General features: G+C 49.8%; 1 protein-coding gene across 6 annotated transcripts in view; it reads right to left on the bottom strand.

Moving 5' to 3' along the window:
* Positions 1-13,037, bottom strand: part of RFX2 (regulatory factor X2) — a 63,254-nt gene that overhangs the window by 18,815 nt on the left and 31,402 nt on the right. Inside the window, exons 2-6 of one of the 6 annotated variants that reach the window (XM_039566125.1) lie at positions 10,228-10,340; positions 7,096-7,185; positions 6,005-6,084; positions 4,983-5,250; positions 747-821 (exon numbers count right to left, since the gene is read on the bottom strand). In XM_039566125.1, the coding sequence (XP_039422059.1) occupies positions 747-821; positions 4,983-5,250; positions 6,005-6,084; positions 7,096-7,185; positions 10,228-10,332 (618 nt within the window). In that variant the 5' untranslated portion in view covers positions 10,333-10,340. Of the gene's footprint in view, positions 1-746; positions 822-4,982; positions 5,251-6,004; positions 6,085-7,095; positions 7,186-8,401; positions 8,977-10,227; positions 10,341-13,037 lie in introns of those variants that run through there. The other 5 variants (XM_039566119.1, XM_039566123.1, XM_039566122.1 and 2 more) reach the window with 5 other exon arrangements.

Below are 13,037 nucleotides of genomic sequence, written 5' to 3'. Positions count from 1 at the left end.
CAGCCCACAAACACAGAGGAAATCCATTAGAATAAAGAAGCACCACTTTGTGCACTGGGATTTATGGGTGCAGGACATGCTTGGGCTTAATCCAAACACAGGGAAGCCAAGGCAAATCCAAGGACTCCAACATGACCTGGATCAACCCAAATCTCACCCAAGCATGTGCTCACCCCTCAGTGTTCCTGCACGGGAACCACAAACCGGGATGCAAAGGCCCAGCAGAACAGTGGGAATATCACACAAAGCAGGGAAATCGTTGGCAGAGCACGGAGAGAGAGGGCCAGCACATGGATTCAGCACAGCACTGTGACAGCAATGGGCTTCCTGAGGCACAGAGACAGGGAAAAAAGGCATTCACAGGCTTTGGGTCCGTGCTGCCTGAGGGGAATCTGTCACAATTCACGCCGAGTCGTGGCTGCGGATTTACAAGTCATTTTCCAGCCATTTTTCAGCTGCAGTGAAAGGAAAAGAACTTCCTCAAATGTGTTTATCTAATTGCCAGCAATTTCCATTGCAAGGCAGATGAAATAAATAAACACAGGGTAGAGGCAGCTAACAGACTGCAGAGCACCTCAGCAGCAAACATTATCATCGTGGCACGATTTTCCTTGGGAATGGGCTGTTTTGGGCAGCACAGCTCAATCACAGGCTGCTTTTGAGTGACTGTTAAATACACCAAAGGGCTACAAATAATTCTCCTATCAAAGCAGGGGAAAAGGTTGTAAATTCTGATTGTAACTTACATGGCTGTTGAGCAAACTGCTTTTGTGTGATGTAATCCCTTCATTTTTTTGTAGGTTTTCAATCGCCATTTCAAGCTAAAGAAAAATGTGCACAGGAGAGAGAGAGAGAAAAAAAAAAAAGGAAAAAGAAAGGAAATCAGATAGTTAGCAACAGCCAGGATTATTGTTTCTTTATTAATATTTGAATGATTAATGCTTTATATGAACAAGCTTGTGGAAAAGAGGCAAACAGATGAGCACAGTCGGCGTGGATGGAGCTGCAGAGGTGTTACTGGGACATGCAAATGGACACACAGCAGGAATCCCCAGGGGGGTGACAGAGCGAGGCCAGGGGGGGTTTATGTTCCACTAAAAGCACTGCCCAGTTATATATATATATAAAAAAAGCAATTTTGCTCCTCTTTTTCCCTTCCTGCTGAGAGCAAACCATTTCCAGACAGATCCACTGCAGAGGGTCAGAGATTGGCTGCAGAGCTGTACCCAGGCTTCTCAAGGAGAGCTGGCAGTGATGACTTGGTTATTGTCACCTCTTCAGATTTTGTCAAAAAACCCCTAAAAAACTAAATAAAATTGGGGTGCAAGGAGAGTGCATGAACTGGTATGGATAAGGGCTCTCTGATGCTGAGAACTGCAGAGGGAAGAAGGGAGGAGCCAGGTCTCAGTTGGGTGAGCTCTCCCCCAGAAACCAGGGTGGAACATTTGATGCTACCTGTGCTCGTTTCTACTGATCTCAGAGGAGCCAAGGCGAGGCCTTTTGGCCCCTGAGGAGCCCCCTCACTCCCAGTCTGGTTCCTGTTCCACCTTCAGCCCACCTGTGGCTGCTGCCTTGTGCCTCAACCCTCTCCTGAACCCTTCTTGTCTTCTCTTTTCTGCTATTGGGGCAGAATCTGTGAAACTCCTTAGCAGATGGCTGCTGGTCCCAGAACTCCAGCGCTCCTCTTCAAGCTTTTTGCAAGAAAAAAATCCCCAAACCCCAAAAACCCCATATAAGGGACTGCCAGGAGCAGAACCTCCTGTTTCTCAAACTGCGTTATCTGTGCCCTGTGGGTGCAGGCAGGACAAGGCAGCAGCACACAGAACCTGCAGCCAGCAGCTCTCCTGCCTCTGTCCTCATTTGACACCTCTGTGGGCACAGGCACAAAGCATCTGCAGATGATCTGTCCATGGCCTCCTTCCCACATTCACAGCCTGCACTGACTCACCCCACGGTGGAGATTAAGGCTGAGATAAACCCAGCCCTTGACAGACCCAGGCTCTGTCACAGAAGGATGCAGGGGGCAGAGCAGAACAGATCAGACCCAGCTGCTGAAGTGACATCCACCAACCACAGCCACCGTGCCACATCCTGGTGTGAAGGTGACACTCCACCTCCAGCACAAGTCCCTTGGTTTCCAGCCCAAAGTGGAACCACTGTGGCACTTCTCGAGGGGTTATCACCGAGCTCAGTCTCAGATTAGTGGGGTTTCTGAGAACACTGCCTCACACCGTGATGGACCACGAGGAACCAAAGCCCAAGTGCTGACACAGCCTTCAGGAAATGAGTCAGAGTTAGAGGGAGACCCAATTTCCTTCCTCTGCTCGGGGGCTGCTTGAGCAACAGCTCTGAGGCAAGCACAGAAATGCTGCCTGGCCTTTTGCTGTTGGCAGGTGTCCCATCCAAAAGGACACCTTGCATCTGCAATGAAAAATATTACAGGGAAAAGACTAAAAGCTCTTCAGCAGCCCTGCAGGAAGGTGAAGAGCTCTGAGGACCCACTTATAGGAGGTCTCAAGGATTTCCTCTCTTGGTCCAGACTAATTTAGGTGAAGATTAACAGTGCTGTGCTGGCACAGATACTGAGTGAGGCTGTTCCCTGTGCTGCTCCAGCCCATCTGATGGAGCAGAACGTTGTTATTCCAGCAGATAGGGAAGGTTTCTTAAGAAGGTTTCTCTAAGTATTTGAAGATTTTTCTTTGTGGACACACAGACTTCACCAAATGTCTCTCAACCTCCTGAGGCAGCTCATGTGCCACTGCTAATCCTGAAGCACTCCCTTGTTTCCACTCTCCTCTGGAGGTGCCCTCCTCGCTCTCCAAGTCTCTTCCTCAAGCCCTCAACACCTCCAATCCCTCTCCTTCCCCACTGCCCAGCCCTCTCATTGCTGACCACTCTGATGTCCATCCCCAGGGCCATGTGCAAACACTTTGGCTTCCCTGGCTCCATCTGCACGAGCTCTGCTTTCCTTTCCTCCCACAAAGCTCCCAACCCTGCCCCACCATGTTTTGCCATGACTACCTGAGCCCCTCTGGCCTCTTTAACACCAGCCTTTCCCAGTCTCTGGTTAGGCTGGACATTAACAGAAAATAATGTTCCTGCCCATGGATTTGATTCAGTCCCTGCTCTCCTGAAGCTGCCCATCCTTCCTTGTGGGTGTCTGGAGAAGCTGTGGCTGCCCCATCCCTGGAATGCTCAAGGCCAGGTTGGACAGAGCTTGGAGCAGCGTGGGATAGTGGAAGGTGTCCCTGCCCATGGCAGGGGGTGGAATGGGATGAGCTTTAAGGTCCCAAACCAAATGATTCCATGATTATGTGAAATCCCAAGCAGTCAAGGCTCTGCTCTATCCCCTCCGACTCCGGTCTGCGCTGGAAGGACTGAAAGCCACACACAGACACAGACACAGCCCTGCACTGCCTGCCAGGCTCTTTTCCACTCTCTTCAGCCCTTCCTCAGCTATTTTGTGTTAAAATACCTTCACAGAGTTCATTCCTACAAGCAAAAGGGTGAATTCATCTCTGATGCATTTTCATAAAGGTCGCTTTCTAAATTTTTTTTTTTTCCTGAACAGCCTTATCTCATGTGATAACCACAAACTAAATCTGTTCATGGGACATTTCTACTGACACGTTTTCTACTTGGGCTTTTATATTGTGCTCATCACCATGGAAATTACAAAAACCCCAAACAACAAAAAAACCTCCCCAAAAATCCCAGAGTAAAGTTGTGCAGCTTTGTGAGACGCAGTCCCCACACAGGTGATGCTTCCAAACAATAACTTTGAGCAAAAATCAAATGGTCCAGTGCTAATTTTTAACTTTGAACAGTTAAAATACATACACACACACACAGTTCTCACCCAAGAAAAGGACCCCAGCATCTGTCATTTTCTCTTGCATCCAAACTAAGGACTTTTCCCCTATGCCTACCCAAGGCAGAGCACATTTACCACAGGATCAAAGCAACCTTTCAAGGCACAAAGATTCAGAAAACATAAAGTCTATATTCTAAAACTCAGTGGGAGAAGAAAGCACAACTTAACAGGCCAGATTTACAAGAGTTCTCAGTAGCAACAGCTCCTGTTTTTCTCCCTGGTGATGCTGCTCACATTTTAAATTCTGGCTACATGCCCTGAATTACACCTACATTTGTATTTATATTTATATTTGAATGTACAAACACACAGAAGTCTGCAGAGGAAGGTGAGCAGTGTCCCAGGAAATGAGCTCCAACCACTCCTGGCAGCTCCTAAGGGCTGGGAGATTCCCAAATGAAAGCCCTGGTGCTTCTCACTGCAAAAAGGCTGTTCTGGGTGAAGAGCTGTGAGCCCTCAGTCCCACACAGCTGCACAGCTTCCAGCACCTGCCACCTCGGCTGGCAGCGGGAGGGACACGATTTAAAGAAATTGGAACTTTAAACCGTTTCTGTTTGATCAGTATCACCCCTAAAAGACATTTTCTAAACATATGGCAAGGACAGAATACACAATGGTGTAGGAGATATACACACAAAGAGTTTTTGATCACTGTGCACTTGGCATGATCAGCTTGACGTAAGTTATGTGCTAATTATCCACTGGGTTAATGAAGGATTTTTCAGGTCTCTTCATAACTGAAGATATATTTCAATATTTTGGCTTAGCATGTGTGAGATGTTTGACTTACTAGAAAACATAAATAGAGACAAATCTTTAAAAGCCAAAATATTTTGCTTGGGGTGGGGGGAAAAACCCAAACCAAACCCCCAGAGAATCTTCTCTAATGCTGCATAATTTCAGTGATCTGCTGAGTGAGAGGGACAGTCCAAACACCAATTGAAAAGATAAGTGTAGTACACCAGTGTCTATTCTCTCCCCTGCTCTCATGGCATGGGACAGACATATACAGCGATAATGACAGGTCAGTTTTATTTTCTGAAGGCTTTTCAGTTCCCTTTGGAATCATTCCTGGCCCCCGAGCTGCGGTGCCTGCAGGGCTACATACCGTTGCTGGAGAGGAGCGTGAGGTGTGTGACAGAGAATGTCTAGAGTTCTCCAGCCCCCCATGAATGAGATAGGCTCCCGAGCCGGAGAGGATCTGACTTCCCCCAATGTCCATGGTGATGCCCACCATGTTGTGAGAGGGAATGGCTGTAGGAGAGGATGCCGCTGTAGTCACCTGAGCTCCACCTCCTCCCTGCGCTTCGAAATAGGGCGCGGCGCTGGCGGGAGCGTAAATCTGCGCCTCGCTGCTGTAGGAGTAGGCGGCTCGTCTGTGCAGGGGACAAAAGGGGACATGGAGAGGAGCTGGCAGAGGGAATCCCATGTTCAATGGTTTCTGAAAGATGGACAAGTGTCAGAAAACCCCCTGTGGTGTTGGTGGGGTTTGCTCTGTTGGAATGGGACCCTGAGCTGGGATTAACCGGCCCCGCAGCACAAGCTCACGGCGAGGGCAGAGCCTGGAGCTCTTGTAGGGAACTGGGGTGAGGAAGGCCAAAAGGAGGCCCAAAATGGGGCATGGCAGACAGGAGGAAGAGGGAATTCTAAGGGTAGAGAGGCCCTGGCACAGCTGTGGCTGCCCCGTCCCTGGAAGTGTCCAAGGCCAGGTTGGATGAGGCTTGGAGCAGCCCAGGATAGTGGAAGGTGTTGGGGAGTTGGAAGGAGATGGGCTTTAAGGTCCTTTCCAACCCAGACCATTCTGGGATTCCTTGATTCTCTAAAATCCTACAACGCCCCTTTTTCCCTCTAGAAGTTCCTCTCCTAAAGCTGCCCACATCACCACACAGCCTGCTGGGCACAGGGGAACACCAGGCACTTTCATGTAGCAGGATTCCCTGGAGAACAGTCCCTCCATGAGGACAACACCCCCAAGGCTGGAATCCAGCTGAAACCACCCTCACACCCCACAGAACACCTGAAACAGCCCCTCCTCCTCCTCCTCCTTCCATCGTGGGACAGGGGAGGAAGGAGCCTGGGGGGAGGGAAGGGCTGGGAGGTGGGAGGGGAACATCTCTGAGAGACTCTTACATGGTTCCATTGGTATAAACAGCTTCTCCTCCTTCCACATACTGCACCTGGGCTGGGTAAACGTGCTGCACAGACTGCACCTGCAACAGGCAGCAAGAACTCAGGGATTGCTCAGGAACTTCAGGATAAACTGCACAACTCCAACCTTACCTTGACATTTAAGCTTTCTTTTTAAAAGAAAAAGGAAAAAAAAAACCAAACCAAAAACATTCTCTCCCCCCGCGGCCCCCCCCCCCCTCCATGCTTAGGAATCCCAAAGGAGGTTTTTCTTTTCAAAGGTCAAATTAAAATAGATAAATAAGTGGTTGTTCCATGAGCAGTGGAAACAATGGAGCTGGGTTTCCCCTGGACACGTGTCTCAGGGCTGACTAATAGGGGTGAGCTCATGCTGCAGCCTTTCCTTCAGAGGGGAGCCTGGCAGTGTCCAGCTGAACCCCAGCCCCCTTGTTCTTTGCCCTGGGAGGGATGGAGTTGCCCTCTGTCAATTATTTTTTCCCCCTGAAACAGAGCAACCAAATAAAAAAATCACTAAAGGAAGAAAAATTAGGAGGGTCAGACTCGCTGTCCACATGGGACAGCACCACATATCCCTGGTTCCTTAGGAAACAAGCCCTGGAAAAGGCAAAGTTCAAATAAATAAAAACACTTGCACGGCTCTCTGGCACCAAACCTTTCTCTGGAGCCACGTGCAGTCAGTAAATTTGTTTGTGTAATTAACTTCACCTCTAAAAAAACCTTTACCAAAGGAGACTGCTGTTAATTTAACTTTGATTTAATAAATGCTTTCAAATGGCAGTTGAAAGCATCCATCAAATCTTCAGATGTATGAATCCATCAAATCTTCAAATACATGAAAGACAACTACTACAGCAAAGGCTCTTACTAAACTTCAAATATCTTGAGAGTTTCTTTTGTCATCAGTCTAAGAAAGGAGGAGAGAACTGGAGAAAGTGATCCCAGGTCTCTGACTGCCCATAAATCTTTAATTAAGATTTTTCTAGATCTGGCACAGTTCCAAAAGCCGTGTGGGACGTGGGGACCTGCTAATGCAGGGGTCCCTGCATGGTGTCTCTCCCCAGAGGGTTCATTACCTGTTGTGGAACCTGCTGGACTCTGGGAACGGAGATTTGCTGCATCTGCGCCCCTTTGGGAGCGGAGCCTGTGGCTTGGACCAAAACCCTCTGCAAGAAGGACATACAGGAAGAGACACTTAAATTCAGTCCATGACACAGGTGAGCCAGGTGTTCTCTAACAAAATTCCACGGATAACTTGTCTCTGACAGCAGCAGCAGCAGTGGCACCCTGGAATTAGTGTCCCTGTGGTCCCCACCCTCACAGGGGGGTGCATCAGCCTGAACTCAGCCCCCTGAACTTGGGCAAAGCTGCACCCAAAATTTCTGACAGGAACCATCTTTAAACCTCCACGAAAGGAAACAGCAGTTCATTGGTAAGTTCAGCCACAGCTAAACAAGAATCTCTCCTCACACATCCACGTTTGGCTCCAAAGTTCCTTCTCTTAGAGCTGCTAAACCCAACCACACTCTGCCTCCTGCAACAAGAAATCCCACCAAGCTTCCACCAGCACCAAAGCTCAGGTGGTTCTGCAGCTCCCTGCAGAGCCACCGAGGGCACAGGAACGTTTGATGGTGGTGGCTCTGTCACATCCATCATCCCTGTGTTACACTCCATGTTCAGTGTGAGGTTGTCAACACATCTCAAGAGTGCTCAGCACCTTCAGATCCAGCAAAACAAACGTGGGGGTGTGGTGGATGGAAAGAAAGGATTCAGAGGGAACAGAGACAAACATCTCCATGGCCTTTTAAACCTTCTCCAAGGAGACACATCCTCTGTGGTTGGAGGCTTTAAAAACATCCAGGAGATTGGGCCACAGGACAAAGAGCCAGAAAACAATCCCACAGGATTCTTAGGAGCAACCTTGATAATTACTGGCTACCTTATACATGGATATTTATGATTTTTAGCCCTCCCAACATGCCTTTGTAACAACCAGAAATCCTGTCCTAGCAGAATGACAGGTTTATGACAACTGCCCAGATTTCCAGAAACCTGCTCCATCTCCAGGGCCCAGGCCGCATTCCCTGGAGATCCTGCAGTGAGGACACCTACACTTATGTCAGCCATCACCTGGCCCGTTTTCCCTCCAGAAGGGGCTGTCACCAGAGCAGGATGGGGACATCACCAGCCCTTTTTGAAGTCAGGCCTTGGCAGTGCCACCTACATCAAAGACTCTTTCCTTTCTCCTACTTTTTCTCTCATTCTCTGGCATTGCTTTTGCCAAATGGCACATCCCTGGCACAGCTGCCCAGCTCAGCTCCTCACTGCCTGTCCCGGTGCTCTCCTGTTACCTTCCAACCAAAAGAAGGAATCATCCCCAACCTGTAAGGTGAGGCCGTCCTGCTCAAACAGCCTCTGCCCACACTGAAAGGGGCACCAGTGCTCAACAACCCCGAGGGCTTCAGCCTCACACCATTCCTTCTACCAGCAGTTCATTCCCAGTATTTTCTTTGTCCTGCTGGTGAGAAGGGAAGGCTCTGGATGCTCCTCCTCTTCAGCAGTCTTCCACTATGCCCCGGATTTTCCTTAATCCACAGAGTTCCTCTCGATGCTCCACATCCCAATGGCAGCACAGGCAAAGGCTGGATGGGTGATTTCATAATCCAAAAGTTTTCCAACCTTTGTTCACAGCCAAATTCACGCTACTGATCCTTGGGACACCTGGCACTGCTGCCCAGTGCTGTCCCCATCACTGCAACACCAGCAAGGAATGCTCTCCATGGATGGGAAGGCTGGGAGGCGACAGCAGCGCTCTGGATCACCCAATGGGAATGTCCATGGCTCCTGCAGAGTGGAATATTCCTCCCAACTCACAATCTTTAATTGTTCCTTTTCATCAGCATCCAATGGCAGCTGCTGCTGCTCACTTGGGAGTTGGAGAAGGATGTAGCTGAGTTACACCCACCCATCCTCTCATCCCTCCAGCTTCCTGCGAGAGAAATTTCTTTTGAAAGTTCCCCAAACGGCATAAAAAGGAACAAAAAGGAACCAGTTTCACTTAATCCTTCCCGTTTTGCACTGGGTGGTTCCCGTTCATCGCTTGAAGCCACCTCTTGTGTCCTGTTGGGCCTCCCCAATGCAGCATATCCATGGATATTAATCACAAATCCCCCCTTCAAATTAAAATGTTGGGATCCACCTACTGAAGGAAGAGACCATGGAATCATGGAAAGGTTTGGATTGAAAGGGACCTTAAAGCCCATCCCATTCCACCTCCTGCCATGGGCAGGGACACCTTCCACTGTCCCAGGCTGCTCCAAGCCCCAATGTCCAGCCTGGCCTTGGGCACTGCCAGGGATCCAGGGGCAGCCCCAGCTGCTCTGGGCACCCTGTGCCAGGGCCTGCCCACCCTCCCAGGGAACAATTCCTGCCCAAGATCCCATCCAGCCCTGCCCTCTGGCACTGGGAAGCCATTCCCTGGCTCCTGGCCCTCCATGCCTTGTCCCCAGTCCCTCTGCAGCTCTCCTGGAGCCCCTTTAGGCCCTGCAAGGGGCTCGGAGCTCTCCCTGGAGCCTTCTCCTCTCCAGGTGAGCACCCCCAGCTCTCCCAGCCTGGCTCCAGAGCAGAGGGGCTCCAGCCCCTGGACCATCTCCGTGGCCTCCTCTGGACTCTCTCCAACAGGTCCATGTCCTTCTTGAGCTGAGGACCCAAACCTGGTGCCAGCAGTGCAGGGGGAGGTCAGGAGGGCAGAGCAGAGGGGGGAATCCCCTCCCTGACCTGCTGGCCACTCCTCTCTGGATGCAGCACATGGCTCCTCCACCCTCTCCTGCACCAGCTCTGCCCTCACCTGTTCCCATGACCTCGGTACCTGGCAGGGCTGTTCCATCTTCCCCTGCTTTTACTGACACACCAAACTATGACAACAGGAAATCAATCCGAAGCACACACCCAGCTGGCACGAAGTGACTCCCCTGGGGACCAAAATTAAACCCCAAACGCCACATTTGAAAGCTTGCAGGTGGATGGGGAGGGCTCAAACCCACAGGGCCTTTATCAACACCAAGTCCAGCAACAGGTTGTCCCCACTATCTCAACGAGCTGATTAAAAATCCTCTCCCCACTATCAAAACCCGGGATGAAAATACATCTGCCAGGGAAAACAGGGCTCTTCTCCATGGAAACAGCATCCCCAGCTGTGCATACGTTACCTGCTGAGACGCTGGCACTGGCTGCACCACCGGCGCCTGGGCTGAGGCCGACGTGTGAAGCGCCACGGAAGCTGCTGAGTCTGATCCACCCTCGGGACTCTGCATGCTCACTGCTGGGGACAGCACAGGGACATCAGGCAGGGCAGCACAGCACAGCCACACACCCCCAGCCCTTTGAACCGGGGGCAAAATCCCAGTGGAAGATCCAGAGGGAAGCGCTGGGAAGGGAGGCAGCTCCCGTCCTACACACGGGACTCGTTTTAGTCCTGGAGCTAATTTTAATGCAGGATTATATTAAGGAAAAAGAAAGTTGCACAATTGTTTCACGGAGAGGAGAGGGAAGGAACAGAAAATGCACTTCTAAATTTAACCGAAAAGTGGCGTTGGAAAATTATTGTGTCACAGTGAGCATCACACATGATCAGGAAGAGTAAAGGCATATTTTTAAAATAAAGCTTTCTCCCCCTCTGCCTTATCACGTTTAACTACTGCAAAAAAGCTTTTAATCAAACCTCAGCCCGTGCCTGGAGTTTAGCTAAGATCTCACTGGGAAAGTGGGGGTGGCCAGCTTGGGTTTCTAACCACAAATAATCAAGGATGAAGAGCAGAAGAGCAGCGATTCACCAGTATTTTAGAAACCCCAAAGCAGCATCTCCACCCTCCCATCCCTGCCCTTGCCCCAAAATCCCACCAAGGTCCCCAGACAGCCACAGCATCGCCCTCCACTGCCACACAACCCTACAGAGCTGGTGGTGCCCTTGGCATCCTCAAATCCCTGTGGCCCAGCACTCCCTCCTGGCACTGTCCCAGCCTGTGTCCATCCCTGGAGACACCAAGGGATGCTCAGAAGGGGCTTCCCAACAGCACAAAATGGCATTTTGGTTTCTTTTTGGGGTGGGGGAGCCTTTTTTCCTCAGTTTCTTGTGAAACTTCCCGCTTAATAAACTATTTTAGGAGGGTTTCTGCTGTCACTTCAAAATCAAAAGATTAAAAACAACCAGATTTTGGGCAGTGTCATTTCTGCTTTCTCGGCCTCGCTGCTGAGCCTCCAAACATTATGATGTCTTTGTTTTATTTCCCTTCTCCTGCCAATATTTAAACTTTTCCCTCAACTTTGTGCAAGTTAAGAGGCAAAAGGAAAAATGAGAAACTGAGGGACACTGGACCCTGCTCATCTGTGCTCAAAAGAAATGCAAGGATGGTGTGAAGGTACAGAGTTTATCTGTTTATCCCTTCAGCCACTGACAAAAAACCCCAAATATTAAGATTCTCCACGAATCAGGTTTTTAAGGGCTTTTTTCCCCCAATATCCATACTCCCATTAGCAAATCACAATTACTCTCCCAACCTTCCCAAAACCCCAGAGCTTACAAACAATTCTCTCTCTCCCATCATTTTTCTCACACCTGGGAGAAAGAGTAGACAGAGAACCCACAGACTCACAGCTACCAGATGAATCCAACAAGCCAGAAACAAGGGAAATTAAATCAATATTTACTCCTGTGTCCCCCACCAGGCCCCCTGAGCTGCCCTCAGCACCCCCATCGTCACAGCTCTGCTATATAAAGGCAGCACCTGCCTCTCCCCATCACTGCCTCCACCTGGGTTTTAGCCAAAACCTCCCCACGAGAAGATTCCAGTTGCAACAGCGCCGTGGGATCAGGGAAATAATAATTCTCCCAGTAAAGGAGGGAAACGGCCCCAAATTATTTGCAATTAAACACTCGGCAAGAGCTGCTGGGTTTGGGATGCTCAGGTGGAGATGCTCGGGCAGGAGAGGGGGGCACTTTCAGCACATCTGCTTCCCTAACTTTTCCAGAAGTGTTTATTGTCTCTCCCTTGTGCCCAAGGCCATGGGTTGCAGCTTTCCAGGGTTTTCTGAGTGTGAAATGCAGCGTGCTGAGGTTACAGAAGAAAGGTGGGTGAGTTGACAAAGATATTTTAATCTTCTGTCAGTGGTTCTTGGGTCAGCTCTTGGCATTTTAGGTCTACAAAAGGTCCCTTTTTAAGTGTAGTTATAACCAGAAAAGAACACTTAGAAACGATGGAGGAGTTGGACTTTGGTGATCCCTGTGGGTCCCTTCCAACCCAGAATATTCCATGATTCTACCATTCAAATCACCAACGACTCATCTTTGCTGCTACATTTTGTCTCCTGCTTTCCCTCAGTGACCAGAAGAGAGCAGAGAGACGTGGGCAGGGCAGAAGGTGAATTGTCTGCTGCCAAAATAAATCCCCAGTGTGATTTTCAGGTTTGTTCCACGAGGCAGTGATGACAACCACGCCAGACACAAAGGCTCCGAGGAAATCTGCAGATGGCACTTCCAGACAAGGTAGACAGACAGAGAAGTCCTGGACTGCCAAGCCACATGTACAGGACTTGTTATTATTTTATTTATCAGTGCAACATCCTGGAGAAAGAATCATTCACTTCTCATTAAAGCCATCCTGCGCTTCCTGAGAATTGGATTCAGATCTGTGTGTGCCATCTGCTATCGTTAATTTGCGCTGATGGAAAGCTGACAGCACACACAGAATTCCTGCGCTCCCAGAAACCAGCACAAGGTGCTGCAGAGCTCTGCTGATGCCCTGGGAACACGGCTGCCAAGCGAGCTGGCACCTGGGCCAAGGCTCCAGAGGGTGGAGAAAGCATTGGCTTCCAAGGAGGAGAGGAAATGTGGCACCCAAAGTCTTGCTCATTCCTCTTCACCTGATCCCAGAATGGTTTGGGTTGGAAGAGACCTTAAACCTCATCCCACTGCACCCCCTGCCATGGGCAAGGACACCTCCCACTATCCCAGGTTAGGCTC

This window comes from Corvus cornix, chromosome 28, assembly GCF_000738735.6.
Source record: "Corvus cornix cornix isolate S_Up_H32 chromosome 28, ASM73873v5, whole genome shotgun sequence".
NCBI classification, from domain to species: Eukaryota; Metazoa; Chordata; class Aves; order Passeriformes; family Corvidae; genus Corvus; species Corvus cornix.
Note: the sequence above shows the minus strand (reverse complement) of the source record. Positions and strands in the feature narration are given on the sequence as shown.